This window comes from Sebastes umbrosus, chromosome 5 (assembly GCF_015220745.1).
Source record: "Sebastes umbrosus isolate fSebUmb1 chromosome 5, fSebUmb1.pri, whole genome shotgun sequence".
Lineage (NCBI taxonomy): Eukaryota > Metazoa > Chordata > Actinopteri > Perciformes > Sebastidae > Sebastes > Sebastes umbrosus.
In genome coordinates this window covers 10,106,159-10,125,373 of record NC_051273.1, presented here as the reverse complement: position 1 = coordinate 10,125,373, position 19,215 = coordinate 10,106,159, and the positions used below count along the sequence as shown (strand labels likewise).

General features: G+C 40.5%; 1 protein-coding gene across 3 annotated transcripts in view; it reads right to left on the bottom strand.

The window, feature by feature from the left end:
* The window catches only part of LOC119488121 (discs large homolog 1-like protein), a 117,995-nt gene extending 101,101 nt beyond the window's left edge, over window positions 1-16,894 (bottom strand). Inside the window, exons 1-4 of one of the 3 annotated variants that reach the window (XM_037769430.1) lie at window positions 16,524-16,894; window positions 14,857-15,027; window positions 10,311-11,175; window positions 9,397-9,523 (exon numbers count right to left, since the gene is read on the bottom strand). In XM_037769430.1, the coding sequence (XP_037625358.1) occupies window positions 9,397-9,523; window positions 10,311-11,175; window positions 14,857-15,027; window positions 16,524-16,542 (1,182 nt within the window). In that variant the 5' untranslated portion in view covers window positions 16,543-16,894. The remainder of the gene's footprint in view (window positions 1-9,396; window positions 9,524-10,310; window positions 11,176-14,856; window positions 15,028-16,523) is intronic. The other 2 variants (XM_037769432.1, XM_037769431.1) reach the window with 2 other exon arrangements.
* Window positions 16,895-19,215: the final 2,321 nt, after the last annotated feature.

The following is a 19,215-nucleotide window of genomic DNA, read 5'->3' as shown; positions in this document are numbered from 1 at the left end:
TGGCAAAACACAGACACAGCAGCACCTGGGCAATATTCTGGAAATAATAATTTTATCACAATCATGTCTAATATAAACTTAGATTTCTTTTGTTTTAAAGTTGTTTGCCGACATTGAGAATTAAATATAAGGGCATCGGGGCTTATAGCATCTTATTAAGTTCTTCATGAAGGTCTGTATGAGCTGTAGTAAAATACATCCACATTACAAATACTGCATAACACAGCAGTAATACATTGCACCGCCTCTCTGGATCTGGACGTTGACATAGAATAGCGTTACACATATATTGAGTGTACATTCAATATTAATTACTGAACTCATTTTCGTTAAAAACATGGAGTACTTGTTTATTTAATGGAAAATAACCAGGTGGTTATAGCCATATAATGTGAAAGACTTTCATGTATGTAATCACACTGAGTGTGAAAACACTGTGTTAGCAATCAATTGAGGCCAAATAGTATTTTAAAGGAAACAGATTTTCCACTGTCTGTCTCAACAAATGATCATTTCTGCAGCAACTGTTGCATTTATACTACTGGTAGTACTTCATTGCAGTACAAGAGGGACAGGGGGAACATTTTATAATCTTTTTGACCCACAATACACTAGAACGGCCCTGATCTACTCTAAACTATCCTGACAGGCGGAGGTCATGAGTTCACAAAGCAATGATTTGAAGCAGATTAATTTTCCCCTCCTGAAAAAAAATCAATAATAAGACTAAACTGAACTCAGCTGACTCCCTTGGTGTTTGTATGTGTGTATGTATACAGTAGGTTGGTATCTCTGAATGTGTGTCCATGTGTGTAGCTCCTCAGAGATTAGTCATCTGCTTAATGGGATTAGCTGCTCTGGTTGTACTCAGGCATGACATGGGCTGAACTATTAAATGTTAGCTCACTAGCCTGTTAGCTGAGGTGGCCAAACAAGAGGAGGTCACACAGCTAACAAATCCCTGTTCCTGTGAAAACAGTAGTTACAGAAAAACAAAATTATCTAAGGAGAACTGGACTCTTAACTTAGATATGAACAACACCCTCGATCACAAACTACTACTACTCTTGTTCATAAGGCTATCAGCCCCACCAGAGAGTTGGTATCCTGCTAGAACCCTTTTTCAGACAGGTGATTTCTTTTTCAGAGACAAGCACTGGTCAGTCCTTGCCTCCAGAGTTGACCCTGGTAACCAGCCAAGTTGTTCTGATTGTGGCTGAGGTCTGGGACCGGATGCCTGTTGCATGACTTCCGGATTTGGCTCGGTTTCAGAGATGTGGACAGCTCCAGTTAGCAGCACTCTAGCTAGCTTTGGGCCACTTTAAATGATTCATGGCTTTCCCACGCATCAGACATCATAGCAGTTCCATTCAGTTACTGTACCGACCATTGATATTGTATTGTGGGATTAGAAATAATGAGCAAGGAGAATATAAAAGAAGGTATCTTGGCTTTGTCACTTATTGTTGTAGGATACCTTGCTAGAATTGTTATGACAAGTTGATCCCATCTCATGTTGTCTGCATCAAAGTCACGCATTTAACAGCTACGAACTCACTATGATGACCAGCTTCTCACCCACCTTCAAGGGTCAGGGCCTTAAGCAAGTTGATACAACTTGGGTTTTCCGACATATTAAACCATCTTCTGTTAATTAATTGGAAAGAAAACTTGAATATTGAATTGTTTTAACTGAAACATTTCACTCATGACCTGGAGGTTATTAAATCTACCAATTTGCAAAGCATTTTCAATAAAAAAAAGAGTCCTTAAAGCAAAGTAATGGAGCTACAGTTTTATCTGGCTCTCTTATGTCTCTTGTTAAACATAAAGGGACATGTTTTCCATCGTGGTCAATGTCGAGGTGAATGAGTAACGTTAGTGTTCTTCAGTGGATTTTTATTTATTTAGTGTACTTAAGTGTTCAACAGTCAAAGAGAAGTAGTTGGTTAGCCACTACAGGGAATAGACCATTAGCAAGCAGCTATCATTAATGTAAAAGTCATGACCTCTGGCCCTGGACTAATTCTTCCTAGTTACTCAGCCCATCTTGGTTGACGGCCAGCCTCCCTGATCCTTAGCACCTCATGAATCAGGGACTAGATCACAGTGTTTCAGAAGGACACACATCTTTATAACATCTATAACACTGATATGCCAATGTGTACTTTAACTAACAGGCTTTGGAAACAGGTTGATACTGGTTTAATACTGTGAAAGAGAATGAGTTATTGGTATTATTATTATCTAAAAGTGTATTTAGATAAGGATCATGAGACATGTGCCTTACGTATGTACACAGATACTATGTAAAGTTAAATTTTTGTTTGATTTAAAACTTTGAAGCTTTAAAACCAAATTGTGTATGCAACAACACTGCATGTGGTTTCACATACACCACACATTAATACACAGTGACGTACTGCTGGTCATTCATTACTGCCATTGATTTAACCTCAGTGGACCTTGCTACTCTCTACCATAAATACAAGACTTTGGCCATTTCCCTACGTGAACCACACAGCAGATGAGTCAGAGAATAAGTTGTAAAGTAAGTGAAGATACATTACATTGACTGAGGGTGAAGAGTTGCGATGGTCCATCTTCACATGTAGCCCTCGCACTGGCCCAGTAGGTGTCAACCCTACTATAGGCAGGGCTATCCAAACACCTACAGACTTAGTCCAATTCTTCCCAACAGGTGTGGATCTTTGAACCGTTCACTGAGGGTCTCATGAAGTGAGCTAACCTGTGACAGCAGCCCTACAGTACATCGCTGGGTTAGTCCTAAGGCAGATACATAGCTCTGACATCAGTAGTCCTACAGCTGCTTGGGAAGTTCTCTCCCTCCTCTCCTCTCCTCTCATGCCTCCTCCGCTGATTAATTTGTCGGCCGTGACCCCTCCTCACAGTTACATCACAGTGCCAGCTGGACAGTTGCACAGATGGATGGATCGGTGGAATGATGTAGCGCAGAGTTTTTTGGCAAAATCCAGTCAAATAACCCAGAAACGCTAGATATACGAGGAACTCCAACTCATGCACTCGCTCACAGACTAGATCTCTCTTCTCCCTTCAGTCTTTGTGTGCGTCTCTTTCATTTTTGCCTCTCTTTTTTCTCCTCTTTGTCCCACCTAGAATAGCTCCACCTCTGTAAAGTCTATTAGCAGCCTAAGGTAAGCCTCTTAGGAGAGACTCTTGCTCTCTTGGAGCACGGGGAGGCCAGAAGGCCAGACAACAATCACATACTGATAAAACCAGGGTGGGATTTAAGACAGGATATATCAGAGAGGAAAAGAGGATTGGGCAAGATAGAGAAGAGTATACTGAGAGAAAGTAAAATCCACATCCTGTATGTTTGACAACAATCTCCACAAGTATAGATACTACTGAATATATATGTTTGGTAGATGTTTGAAAACTGAGTATTTATTATTTGAAGGATTGTATTAAACACATACAAGAGTATTGTACTGTAATCTTTAAAGCTACAACAAGGAACTTTCATTTTGTGTGGATTTTGGCGGTCCCTGTGGACAAAAGCGGTAGTGTTTCTGAGCACCAGAGTCCCTTTAGAAAACTTCTCATTTTACTACAGCAGGGTGTGACAGTCTGGTTCTGGTTCTCCCGTGCCTCCCTTCTCTCCAGTGTACCCAGCAATACGGCCTGGGCCTCTAGCAGCGTTGTGTCAGTGTTGGCTCTCAGCGGTGCAAGCGAAGCAGCGAGGCAAAGCTCTGCTCCTGGCCAGAGGAAGAGCAGCTGCTACCGGGCGCGGAGCTCTTCGCCTCCCGCCAGAGCTCCAACTGAAGGTTGAAGCCGAATCTGGGTCTGTCCACGGTGGGCAGGTAACTGGAGTCTGAGATGAAGAGGTTTGTAGTGAACCTGCATAATTTCATCTGATTTTGAGCAGAATCTGACCCGGTGGCACCGATGACAAACATTAAGAATGATTAGAAAGAGCTCATTGATGGTCTCGTTTGCTTATGTATTTCATATAGTGGCTTCATAACCAGTTCAAAGTTCCTTGTAGTAACTTCAAGTTTGATATTTATTTCAGGATTAGAGGTGCAACCGATTGAATCTATTTGTATCGTTGTTCCTGTGTGCACTGGAAATTCATTGAATTTTTACTTTTATTATTGTTAATGTAACCAAATACATCTCTGATCAACCCAGTGCATTTAGGTCTGGATTCTAAAACTTGTTTTTCTGTTTACCCAGAATGCACATAGTAAAAGAGTCAAAGAGGGAGATGGGAGGAAGAAATGAATCAAGCAGGAAGGGGGAGGATGAACGGATACATCCTCCAGCAGTAATCTAGCAGTCTTGAGCTCAAGGGACACCCTCTGTTATTTAATCCATTATCTTAATGAGATAAACGAGATTAGCCAGATGAATGCGAGATGGAATCCCTGCAGTCTGTTTGCATATATGCCAGCACACTGCAGACTTATTTGTATTTGTGTGCATGTGTGGGTGTCAGTCCTCGAGCGCTTTCTATCATTCATCAGATCCCTTTAAAGACCATGCAGCTTCTTTCTTGAGCTTATTATTATATTGTTATCAGATAAAATTAACATCTTTGCAGTGAGAGTTTGATTCTTTGTCTCAACCTCACAATCCGTGTGTGAGCCAGCACAAGGGAAGGTCATACTGCTCCTAACAGCTAATAAGCAACCTCATGAACCGGCTCTAAGACAGCATTTCTTACTAAGGCGGCAGGGTCACCTACTGTAGGGGTCAAAGTGTCTGTACTTCAAGCAGACAATGTGATATAAACACTTAAGTAGAGTCCATGAATAAGCACAATCAAGGCTGAGTCCATAATGAGATTGAGAGCACCCCGAGATGCCAAGCCTGATTTAGCCACACATTCAATGTATTGTAATCCGTTACAGTAACTAAGTTGAAGATATAACCACACCAGTATCTCAGAATAAACTACTGTTTCTGTAAGTGCAGGATCAGGTGGTGTGGTCAAAGTCTGTGAGATGTAGTGGAAACACAAGCCAAGTCTAATGACTGATGAGAAGTTACAGCAAAGATCTGTACAGGCAGTATAGTTGTTGCTTCAAACAAAGCGTTTGAAAGGTCGTCAAACAGTGTCGTCCAAGAATTGTGGGACATTTCCATAACTTTCCGAAACCAACAATCCGACAAGAGCGCTCACTTCATGCAGCCATTGGCCAGGTGTGTGAAGGTGCCAGAGTATGCAGGATTTGAACTTTTTCTCTCAAGCTCTCTTTTTCTCAGCACAAACTATAGCAGGGCAACCATGAATGCCTTTGAGAAGTCTGCTCTGTTATCATTATGTGAAAAATGATCGCATGTCGCCCCTCTTATAAACAGCAAGCTTTTCACCCTGCCTTCAAGCGTGGCCATTTCGGACAAATCTGAATACTTCTGTCTTTAGATGAGGTCAGAAGACACATCATACAAAGTCATTCAAAGCATTAACAGTTAAATTATCCATCCATCCATTGTCTATACTTGCTTAACCTCAGCTCACACTGGTTCTGCTCCTTTTATATAGGCCACGTATATCTGTGCATAATGTATGTATGTAGTCAATCATGCCAGCCTTTTTTTTTAGCCAAGCGATCTCTCCTGTCTTGAGACCAGTCAGTCAACCAGCGAATCAGTCAGTTATCTACACCGCCAGCCAGTCAGTCAGATAGCTAGCCTTTTGAAGTGTGTGTCCTATCAACCCAGTTTCCTGTCTCTCTGGGTGTCACATGTTGTCAGACCAACAACTGAGAAACAGCTCGGCATTCCCATTAGAGTCGCTTCACTAGATCACAGCCCGTTCCTGTAAGATATCACCTTATAGCCTGTTCATTCACAAAATACAGCACGCCATCTGTGCAAGAAGCAACCTGTCACCAATTAGATATGGCTAATTGTTTGCAGGTGCACTTAGTTTCCCATCATTTACTAAGCCTGTAGTTTATCAGGAAATGCTTAATTTGGATGTCTTATAGTAAGTGTAATCCCCCTCCACCCCCTTCCTCCAAAGGACTGCAGGTGAAAATCATTCTATCTTGATGACAGTATATTATCAAAATGATCATGTGAGGAATTCACACACAATTTCAACAATCAGGGACACTTATCACAAAACCTCGATAATGTAGTTATTAGAAAACTTGATATGAGGCTGAACGTCCACGCTGTCACACCCTGTTTACTCTGTCTTGTCTGTCATGCTCCTCTGCTCTACTCCGATCTGCTCTCTTCCAGTGTCTCACCTTGGTAGTGAGTATGCAGATGCAGTCCATCCTCACCAGTCCGACTGGCAAACTTTCACCGAAACATCCTCCAGCTGCAACTTCCACCACTCAGCCGCTTGTTGCTTTTGGTGACATCCTTTTGCCGTCTCTGTCTCCTCCTTCTCACCCTCTTCTTTCATCCCTCACTCTCCTCCCTTTCTCATGTCCTGTCCACCTGTCCTTTCATCGGAGCAGACAGAGAAGACTTCTCCGCTAAAATAGGGGCCGACTCGGAAACATGGCAGCTGTCCCGGTGCACCTCCGCCCGCCCTCTTGTTTTCCAGCTGCGGTCTTCATTTTATGGCAGCGGGTAGCCACATTTTGACCTCAAAGAGTGCATGGCTCAGAATATATATCCGCACACAAAAAAAATGGCAAACATGCAGAGACAGGCGCAGAAACGCATACACATGGATGCACAGGCAAACACTCACGCAGACAGACGTGTATACACAGACATAAGCGCACACACACACATACTTATGCTACACACACACCACTCTCTGCGGTTTTATCAGGTCAGTCTCTTGCAGGAGGAGTGGGGGGTTAGACTGAGTGAGCAGTAACAGCGGTATAGCAATGGATGCTCTACTTTCAACTTTGGGTATTGGCGAAGTTAAAGCTCCATATGCACCCTGAAGCTTTACACAAAGATGGGATTTCACTCACTCAGGATACTGGGCTATTTTTAGATACACAACATCACTACAATTGATGTTACTGTACTATACATACTTTACAAGACCAGCGAAGCAGAGAGGGAACGTTGGGTGTCTCACTTCCAAACGTCTTGCATAAAACAAACACTCACATACACCCAATTTTACATTTGTTTCTGTTCCTGTCCTACTTCTGTCCTGCTCCACCCTTCTCTGGCCCTGCACTCATTGTTAGTTCTCTCATGATGCTCACTGCTGCCAACAGAGAGCTGTCAGTCTGTCTACTCTGCACTGGGTTGTGCTAAATGAGTATTATTATTGGGTCTCAATTTCTTCTGTAGCCATTTAACACCAGTAAACTCATTCATTAAACAGTTCAGTGATGGTTAATAAGAAACGCAAAAAATGTGTTTAATTTCATTTCATCTTCGGTCACTAAGAACAAAATTCCCTTTTTTGTGTGATAACAAAAACTAAATTAATCACCCCAGTTTATAATTATTATTGGATAAATTAATTTGGCGGCAGTAGCTCAGTCTGTGGTACTTGAATTGGGAAATGAAGGGTCGCCGGTTCAAGTCCTCGCACGGACCAAGTACGGAGTCCGGACTGGTAGCTGGAGAGGCAGCCTTGTTGTACAAAAAGACTTGTGAATGACACGATAATGCGCAAGGCAAAAGCGTGTAATAAAAATGCCCTTCTTGCTTTAGATGTGTCATTTTCCTGCCGTGTAGTCTGTACTGACTGCAATGTAAATTCATCCAAGTGAATATGCTACGCTAAGAGCCATATATATGACAGGCGGTCGAGGGGGGGGAGGTGGATGGGTCCAACAAACACAGGACTTTCAACCAGGAGACCAGTGTTTTGTTTTGAAGTTACGTTAGTGACGTCTGCGAGGCAAAACGTGACACTGACACGCTATTCTCTGGTGGACTGGCGGGTCTATAACACGCTTTGGCGTGATATCGGGTTGGGAGAGGTGCCAGTTTGTCCACTGCTCCTTATACTAGGATGGGTTAAATGCAGAGGCTACATTTCACTGTGTACTATGCTGTGTACAATATAATGTGTGACAATAACAGTTGATTTGCATTTACATGTTTTAATTAGGAACGCCTGAACAGCACATGAATGTACCCGGAGTTACATTCATTGTGTAACAACACAATACAAGCAGTATTTATAAATCTTGCCTGATGCACATACAGTACAGCACTGTATTGAAAACAGCTTTAGTATAAAGCAAAGTAAGTCAATATTAGCACAATGTCCTGAGATGTGGACTATCAGCAGCAGATCAATGCAATGATGTGTGCAGTGTAAGTCTGTGTTCAAACAGCCCAAACCACACAAAACCATTTCAGCAAGATCAACAAGACAAAAGCACTTGTATGAGCCCATCTCTGAGCTCGTCCTGCTGACTCTACAGGAGAATAAAATGTTACTGAACTGAATTGATTCCCCTTGTCATATTATGTAATGCAATGTGAGCCAATGTTCAAACAGCCATCCTGCATAAACGATCTGTCCATCTAACTTTGCTCTCTGCAGCCACCAGCAGCCTTTCCAAATACTGGTTCAAGATTAGACATGTTGTCACTAGTAAAAAACATTTTTGCACTGTATCACAACTATTTCCATGTAGGGACAAGTGACATGAAGCAAAAAATCCAGACTAATTCTATGTGAAAACTTCATGTTCTGCAGTTATTTAGTTATATTAAAACCATTATTTTCAGTATCCACGAAATCTTCTCTTGTATGACAATATGATTCTTCTATATTTGCTTTTGCAGGGTGAACTGTGTTCCTAAATTCTTCATAAGCTGCATCCATAAATGACAAGTGAGCGTCAAACCAACTGTGCGCAGACAGGGGGCAAAAACAAAACAGGTTGTAGCACAACGAAAGAAAAAACCTTTGGCGCTAAAACAAAATGCCATTATCAAGAAAACCTAGTCTGTGATGATTAGGAATTCATCCAACCCTAATTCTGACAAAAACACAATCATGACAGCATATATCTTGCAAGCAATGTTTAGCCGACAACAAATGTATATACTAGTTGACGGATCCCACCCAAATAAAACCTGGATATGAAAAATCAGACTATTAGGACCATGAAACCTAGTAGGAAGTCTCTGCCACCTGACCATATAAACATCTAATCGGAGAATTACACAGTACATCACCAAACATGGCAAGCTCTCCTAGACACAAGGAGAAAATGGATGCTATTTTTTCATTTACAAATAGTTCCTCTAAGACTCAGGACAGAAAACATAACCTCACTCCCTTTCCACAATGTTGCAGCCCTACTTTACTGTAACCTCGAGGTTGCCACGCAACAACTGAGATCACCCATCGACTTCAGATAGGAGGCAATACGTATTATACACTGCTATGAACTGAGGAGATATTTCCTGTAGGTTTCCCGAGGCACAATACAACCAGAGATGTCTTACCTTGTTGGGGGTCAGTGGGCTTGTAGCTGGCCTGGGGCTGGCTGGACCACGGCTAGGGCTAGTGGGGCTGGCTGGACCTCGGCTAGGGCTAGTGGAGGTGACTTTTGGTGGCCCGGGGCTGGTTGGACTAGGAACAGAGATCAACGAGAGAGGATGTCTGGAGGTGAACTCTGAAAACGGTCAGTTATTATTCTGTACTACTACACCTTAATTCCCAATAGCAAACAAAATGCAGTGTTGTAGTCTATCAGTCACTTAAGCCATGTGACATACATTCATTTTCATTATAAAAAGCATGATATTTAATAGCTAATATCATTTTGTGTTAAGTTTTCTATTAAAAATTACAATTTGAGGCATTTTTAAATAAAATAAATGCACATTTTATTAATTTCTATCACAGACTGATCATAAATTGAAAGAGTTAACCTGTGTCCAGTTTGTCAGTATATTAGTTTTGCTGTCTTAACCACCAGGGATTGTGTAAATCTTTGTTGAAATGGGTTTTGTGTTCTCAATTTTGGTGGAAAGAAATAGACTAAATTAGTGAATTAGAATGAGCAGCATGGCTACAGAACAAAAGCTGACCAAGTAAAGAAAAGGACCACCTGTCGTAACTTCACCAATGTGAAATGAATGAAAAAAGCTCTCATAGTTCGTAGCATACTGCTTATTTTTCTATATTATATTTATTCAAAGTATCAATAACCAGGATTGTGACAGTGTCAGTACCCTGTTTGATCAAATTGGGACTGAAGTCATACTTTTAGGTGCTAATTGCTTATTGCCGTAGTGTTTTGCACTGACTTTTCCAGAGATAATTAATCAATTGAGTGTGTTCAAATGTCAGTTAACAGTTGTAAAGTCTTGCTAATGTACCCTAATAACAATTAAAGTATGGATGTTGGACATACCTCATACAAGGCCCTTTCGTCAAAGGCCCTGGAGGACCTGTGGGGCTGCGGCTGCTGAAGGTAAATTTCCCCTGGTTGGGGCTAGTTGGACTCGTGCCGGGAGTGACTTGGCGTATGCCTGGGTCCTTGCTGGTCGCAGGAGGTGTAGAGACTTTATCAGCGTCTGTGACTCTGTTGAAACCTGGGCTGGTGATAGGAGTGGTGTGGGTGGGGCTAAGTTTGTCTGGAGTGGTTGGAAACACAAAGCCTTGGATGGTGCTGGAGACGAGGGCTGAGACAGTCACCAGGCTGAGGTCTGGAGAGACAGGATCGCTTTGTGCATTGACGTAAGTGATGGAGCTTTCTGAAGAAGCGTTAGAGTTGGTGGCAGTAACATGTGGCTTTGTTCCATTCGGTGATGCTCCAGGAGGTGTTTTAATGGAGCCAGTGGGGGTTTCTGCACCATTCAATGTGACTCCGGAGAACGTGGCAGCAGAGGGAGAAGACGGAAAATGAGTCTCCGATACCAATGATGTGGAGGCTCCAGGATGGACAGGAGGGAGAGGAGCACGATACTTGACCTTGCCTGGCTCTGACTGGGGTGTAATGGACGGCGTTGTAGGGGAAGATGGCTTTGATGTGGGTGTCCCGGATGGGAGTGGAGCAGCATGGGACTTGATTGACTTGGCCTTAGGGGTCAGGGGGGATTTTGGCTGGGGGGATCCTCCAGAAGCCTGGGGGCTCAAGGGACCAGAGGAGGGCTGTGGCTGGACTGGGAGCTCTGCTAGCAGGTTACCAGAGGCAGGGAGGTTCCACGGACCATCTGTCTGGTCCACAGAGCACTTGCTGTCTGCAAGGAGGGTCAATTCATAGTACTCCTGAATATCTGGATGAGAAAAGCAAAGATTGATGAATAAAGATGAAAATGAAAGAATGAGAAGAAAGAATGAAAGATACATGACGAATGACTGAAGGGTTTAGTGGATTAGTAAATTAGGTAATGACACATTGAAGGGATGGATGAATATAAAAAAAATGAAAGAATAACTAATTACAAAACAAAAAGAATGAATAAATGAATAATTGACTAAATATCAGCACACTGAGGTAATACTTTTTTTTACCTCAGATTAGTCAAAACTTAAACTCAAATTAAATTGATGATCAGTTAATCATTTCAGACATTTATCACTCGAACAATAAAAGCATTTTGTGGTTTAAGCTTATCCGAACTGAGGAATTATTTCTGTTTTTGTTTCATATCATTGTAAACTGATTATCTTTGGATTATGGACAGTTCGTTGAACAAAACAAGACTGAAAATGTCACTTTGGGCTCAGGGAAGCTGTGATGGACATTTCTTTTTGACAGTGTATAGACTGAACAACTGAAAGTGGTTAAAGGCAGGGTGGGTGATCTTAAGAAACTAGCAAGAGTACACTAGATTTTTAAAAATGATCCAGCCAAAAAAACTGAGCCCAGCGTTGCCAACTCTTTTCCAATAAAAGTATCAAGCAGCACTAGCTCTAAAAATCCCTAAATATAGCGAGAAAGTCTGTAACACTGGCAGTCCGTCGCTTCAGGCCTCCCTCCAAAGCCACCCCCCCCTGTTATCATTACGAACATAAATACCATAATGAATGTAAACAATGAACATGGCTATTGTTAGTAATCACAGCTATCAAGCTAGAAGCTTGTGGAAGACCCCGGTGACGTGCTATGGGTGCACGGACAGTGTGCGCGCCAATCATTGCTCGTCCAATCGTTTCATTCGGGCCAAATGAAATGATTGGACGGGTTTATTACAGTCCTGCGACAGCCACAGATACCAGATTTGTTTTCCTTTTTTTTTGTCAGAGCATTTGATTCATTGATTGCTTCCGGGAGGTAATGAGAATTTCAACTAATATAACTCACCAGATTTAACTATAATGAAAATAATCACCCGGTTGCAGTCCTGTAAAGCTGTAGAAAACCTTAATCACTACTGAAGCTGATCTCAAAAAAGTCTCAATTGTTTTATTAGGTACATGTTAGAGAAAGCAAAGGATATACAGCTAATACACTGTTGACCTCTAGTGGCAGCACAAGGATACTGCCACGGTGCCACTATAGTCACATAGAACAGTAGTTCCTCAAGTATGCAGGGTTTCCCACTTAAAAGAGGAATAGTTAATCCTACTGTCATTTCCCTTTTTAGAAGTAACCACACTGACAGAACGCATCAGTGACTACTTTGATTAGATGTTTCACTTCTCCCTCTCTGCATACAGAACCGGCAATACTACAATTAATCAAAGCCCAGGCTGCTCACTCAGATAAGTTTGGTGGTCATAAAAGAGATGATGAAGAGGTACAGTATGTGGATAGAGGACAGGGAATACACAGACAGTTGGAGGAGGATGTGTAAAGAGAAAAGGAGAAGAGTGAAAAGCACTCAGGGAATTTAACTGTACAATACATAAAAATGACCATAAAACAAGCAGTAAAGATAGAAAGTACGGTAACACATAATCACATTCACCGACGTACAGTATACTCAAACATATTACATAATAGATGAAGTCAAATGTCTTCAACACAAAAGAAATCAAGGATCAATAATACGAAGAAAAAAAAGAAAGACTGCGCTGTTTCAAGATAAAACTTTAACAAGAGACGGCTCGATTAAAGGTCAAAATCACAAACAGGAACTCAGTCCCATGTTTAGTGAACGGCACACACGCAAACACACACACACACACACACACACACACACACACTCACACACGCACGCAAACACACACCCACACACACATTAAACAGAGAAAGGAGTGGCATGGCACAAAGCAGGTGGGACCAGAGACTAAGAACCAGTTTGTTGAACCACATGTGTTTTCCTTCCAATAAGCAACAGTTCGCCACAAGCAGAACAAACCAGTCAGACACAGACTGTTAACTCTTGGGAGGAATTTATGCTTGCCACACATTCTCTGAATTTATGCAGAATTTCTACAGAGGGGCCTTGTGTTTTCAGTGACAGGCCACATCACGCCTACATGTTTGTGTTCTGATCTCTATTTCCTGGTGAACAGTCATGTGATAGCACAAGATCTTACTGTGAAAACTAGTGCTAACACAGCACTCCTCTTCTCTTATGATCAGCCTGGCCCTCTGTCTGCTGGCCTACAGCCCCACTGTCTTATAGCCAAACCTTCTTATCTTCATTTGGACAAAAGCACACACAAGTGCACCTGTCTTCAAGCCTTCATATAGAGTCCCAAACACATGGTATCCTTCCCGACTGGACTGACACACTGCACTGCTCCGTCAACATTTAAGACGACTGAACCTCGCTGCACTGAGTTCATGAACTTTTTGCGGAGACCAGCACAAGAACCAAGCTAGTCAGTTCACCCAAATCACAAAAAAAACAGTGGCATCTAGCCACACATAGAGTTTCTGTTTTATTTGTAATCCAAAATAACATTTGAAAAACTACTAACTGAAACCGCTTTCCATAAACAAAGTCCCAGTTACTCTAGATAATCAAGAAAAGCTAGAAAATAGGGGAAACTGCCCACAGCAAGGCAAATGGTTTACCCAAATTTAAACTTATTTATTTTTATTTTACCTTTATTTAACCAGGTAAGTCATTTGAAAAGCATTTCTAATCTACAATGATGACCTGGTCAAGACGCAGCGACAGAAGGCAAGTCGATACAAGACCTTAAAACATAGATACAACTGGTGGAATAAAACAACAATAGACAGAATTAAAACATCACAATACATACGGTATATACCACAATAGAGATCTGTGTACTGTGTTCCAGAGATTCAAAAGCAGGTGCAGTGATTAGAAACGATTGCTTGTAATGACTAATTAAAGGAGGGTAAGAGAATGAAGGTGTAGAGTTTTAGCATCTTCTGCAACTCATTTCAGTTGGTCGTCAAACTGGAATGAGTGACGACCAAAGGATTTGTGATTTTGGTGAGGTAACACTTCAATCTAACATAACTGCGCTGATTTAAAGGGATAGTTCAGGTGATTTGAAGTGGTGTTGTATGAGGTACTTATCCATAGTCAATGTATTACCTACAGATAGCGGTCGACACGCCCCCAGTTTGGAAAAAGTACCGTCAGGGGAGCAAAGCAATGTACTGCCTTTGACGGGGCCGGCAGCAAAATGTATTTTAGCCGCCAAAATATTCTAAACATAGCGTACACTTAAATAGATATAGATTTGTTTTAGGTGAGTCTTTCTTTTAGGTGGCTAAAATATGTTTTTCTGCTGTCCCCGTCCACAGCAGCACATCGCTTTGCTCCTATGTCTGTATTCTTGTCTGTTTCTCCAAGCTGGGTGCGTGCCGACCATCATCTGACTATGGATAATTACCTCATACAATACCAATTCAGAACACTCTAACTATCCCTTTAAATACCTTGATTCTGGGGCAGAAAAATATACAGATGTCAAATCCATGCATCAAAAATCAGCAGCTCACATTGTAATACCGGCATAAGTGGATGTGTAGAGGAACAGTGACTGGCCGGGTATATGAACAAACAAACAGATCTCCTTACCAAGCAGAGCGCTAAAGAGCTGACTTTGGAAGACATTGATGACTCTGTCCAGAGACTGCTGCAGCTGGGAATCTTCCTCCACATGGCCCTGCTTGGTCCGGCTCTGGTTGTGCTGTCTCTGGTCCAGCTTGGCCCGATACTGCTGGAGAAGCTCCAAGGCTCGCTGAGCATCTAAATACAAAATATTCAAGTAAATAACAGAAACCCTTTACTCCAATGACAGAAAAGGAGAGGTACAACTCTCCAGACAGTATTAGCAGAACAAGGAGATTAATGTCAATTTAAAGCATCTACTTAATTGAGGATTACTATGGTTAAAAAAACTGGTTTGGACCTCACAGGTCTTCATCAGGGTGAAGTTAATAAGAGACGGTTTGATAACACCTGGCTCCATATAGTGAGTGTAGACACAGGTGTGCCACAAGAATGTTTTCTTTCCGTTTCAGTCTCAACTACTGCCAATTGTCAGTGTTTGACTTCAATGTTGAATTGCAAATTTGACAGCAACTAAAAATTAAAAGTATATAAGGGATTGTCCGTGATATTTTTTCAATGGAAAAACTGACGTACCAACTAAAAATTTAAAAGCAATATCTTTGATAAGAACTGGGAAAAATGGATCATTTACATGGAACATGAAACATGATGCATGTGTTGTTGGAGAATATATACATGTTTGACTGCCCCCTGACAACTGTTTTTGTTAAATGTTGTACTGTTCGCTCAATTTGTTAAGTGTTGTATTGTTTGTTGAATTCTGTATGGATGCTCATGAGGTTCAACCCAGAGCTGAAAATGCAAAATAAATATCAGAAATTAAAAAAAAAAAAAAAAGTATATAAGGGTAAGTTTATCCTCAGCTCCTGACGTAATATGAATTAATAATACAATAAAACTGAACTGGAGTTTTGAGTGATACTTTTTTAATTATAAGGGAAACAGTGGAAAATGGTGCAACCTATGAAGTAGGCCTATCTGCATTCTGTGAAATGGTAACTACTATTAAGTTGTCATGCCATGAGGGCAATATAGTTTATGGTGTGAAAGAAGGGTGCAGACTACATGGCACTCATGGAACAGCTGATTAAACCGGAAGCACTGACAGCATCAACATAACACAAACAAATGCTGCTTTCTTTAAATGCCAAACAGCATTCAAAACATATTGACTGTTGACTGATGTATCTATGTGCATATAAAGAAGAGCATGCTTTCATATATTATTCAATTGCACATTTTAATGGGCATGCAATTAACATTTGGCAAGAGTCAAAAAATCTTTGAGCTCTCTTTCCATGCGTTTGCATACCAACTATGAGGTTGTAAACTAATAAAAGACAATAAAAAATGATAATAAAATACCACTTGGTGAATAACTTGTGCGCCGAATTTATCACAATATCTGAATGATTAGTGAAATCACTTAAAATATGATCTATACGTTGTATTCGTGCACCAATAGACCCTTCAGCGTTAAATTGCGTGTTTTTTAGATGAAGTTTCGGGCTGAAGAAGAGGAGGAGCGCTTCTACAGCGCTGGCTGCACCAACACAGCCTGTTAGAGTGGTAACAACTGATGTAGCCTCTTCTATATAGTCTCTTTAACAAGATAAAACATGTGAGTGGATGTAGGGCTAGTAAAGAGATAGAAATAAAGACATTATTACCTTTCTGTCGCACAGGCATGATGGTGACACGCTCCGTCCTCCTCCGGCTGTGTGTGCGTGTGTGTGGCTGTGACAGTGTCTGTTATCACAGATGTGTGTGTCTGTCCCAATCTGGGACACCAAACTGACACCACAACAGTCTCTACACCACACCAACCTGTCTCTGTCTTTTCATCAAAAGAAAAGCTTTAAAAAGTGTTTGAAAGTCCAAGAAACCCCGTCAGGGCGGCGGAGATCAAACAATAAAGAGACGCTGATATCAAACGCTGGACTTTAGTACCCGGATCTTGTTGTTTCTCTTCTTCTTCTTTCACTTTAAATGTCTCCTCGCTTTGATACTAACTTTTCCTCCAGTTCTTCATTCAGGTGACTTGACTCCCAAAGCTGTCAGACCGGTTCTTAGTGCGGGATGATCTCACACACACACACACACGCACACACACGCACACACACACACACACACACCTCAAAACACCATTAAAGCAGGTTTTAGTCAAATGTAATCCACTGAAATCTATCTACCTAATACAGTTTTTCTCGATTGTTTACACACATTTTCTGAAAGCATGCCTCATACTCTCAGAACTCTACACACAAATCAAAAAACACACACACACAATGGGCAAAACCCCTCAATTCTCCTGCAAAATGAAACTTTACATTCAAAACAATGTTATTTCTTCTCAAAATGGTATTTTGTTTTCAAATGACACACACAAACCATCATATGAATAGACATTTATAAGAACCAGTTGAACACTGATGTGCTCAATGTAAAACACTATGATGAATGGAAAACACTTCTTCTCCATTCATCATAATGACTTAGGCCTTTTTTTTGTTCAGTGTTACACTTACTACAGACAGTACATACATAAGTGTGTTGTAAAATATTTTAGAATATTGTTTTTATACTCAGAACACACAAATACACGGTAACAAATATATTTTATTTTCCCCACAAAAACAATGTACACAGTGTACATCCCAACCAACACAAAGTTGCACATACAGTGGAAAAAAAACAAACTATGCTGCATCCTCTCTTCTGTTTCGGTCTGGCCACAGCACCTCATCCACATCACAAGCAATGTTTTCCCTGGCCAAGCAGCGGGGGAAATATCGCTTAGCATGTCAAATCCAGCCATGAAAAGCATCAACTGATTGCTAATTGTAACACTGTGTGACAGGTGTTTGCCCATGTGATGAGTCAGTGTGCATAGTAGGGCAATTGACTTTAGAATTTTGAATGACAGTGTGTTCCTTGTGAAAACGAGATTTTCTTCATGAAAATTGTGCCAAATGCAGAGAATTGTGTGTAGTGTTTTGAAAAAAGTGTGTTTTAGAACTGCAATTTGAGTGTAAAGCAGGAATTGTGCTTGTAGTTTAGCAGAATTGGTTCAGGGGGTTGGTGCATGAGTTACATGTTGTGGTCATTGTGTGTCAAGTACCAGTATTTGTGTGTAAACAATTGAGAAAAACTGTAAATACCTGAATCAGTTGAAATAATTAACTAAAAGTAATACAATACATAGTTGAAGATAAGATAAGATAAGATAAGATAAGATATTCCTTTATTAGTCCCACAGTGGGGAAATTTGCAGAAATAGTTAACTAAAAGTAATACAATACATAGTTGGAATAGTTAGCCATTGTAAAAGTAATAAATACCATACACAGTTGAAATAATGAGCTAAAAGTAATAAATACCATACAGTTGAAATAATGAGCTAAAAGTAATAAATACCATACAGTTGAAATAATGAGCTAAAAGTAATAAATACCTTACATAGTTGGAATAGTTAACTACTGTAAAAGTAATAAACATCATACTCAGTTGAAATAATTAGCTAAAAGTAATAAATACCTTACATAGTTGGAATAGTTAGCTAAAAGTAATAAAATACATAGTTGGAATAGTTAACTAAAATGAATCAATACAGTTGAAATAGTTAGCTAAAAGTAATAAATAAGTAAATAATTAGCTAAAAGTAATAAAAAGGTAGTTGAAATAATTAGCTAAAAGTAATAAATAAGTAAATAATTAACTAAAAGTAATAGATACATATTTGAAATAATTAGCTAAAAATAATAAATAAGTAAATAATTAGCTAAAAGTAATGAATAAGTAAATAATTAACTAAAAGTAATAGATACATATTTTAAATAATTAGCTAAAAATAATAAATAGGCCTAATGGATCTAATCCACTCAACTCTGAGTATAGATTTGGGTTTACAAAAACTCACCAAGAGAAACATGTCCTCCCTTGCTCCCACTGTTTCAGGCCACTACTGCTATTTGTTGACTAAATTGGATGTTGAACTGTAGGCTACAGATATGAAACAAAAAGTCTAGTCAGATAAGAGCAAATATGTATATTGTGTGTGAGGTGCGTATTGGTCTATTTACTGTAATTTAGTGTCAACATGCATGCACATGCAGAAACACTACTACAATCTAACAAGCCAGGTGTATTATAGGGAGCCAATAGAAATGTCACAGGTGTAATCCCATCAGCTGTCCAGGCAAGTCCCAGTGAGTTTGGTGTTATTGTCATGGTAAACAGCTTCATTGTGTTGAGTAAAGCTTCTCTATCCCAGGCTTGTCCCTATTTCTCTAAGCCCAGATCCATGTCAACTACAAGGGCCTAGTTTACCCAAAACAACACCTGGTTAAGTGAAAAGAAAAC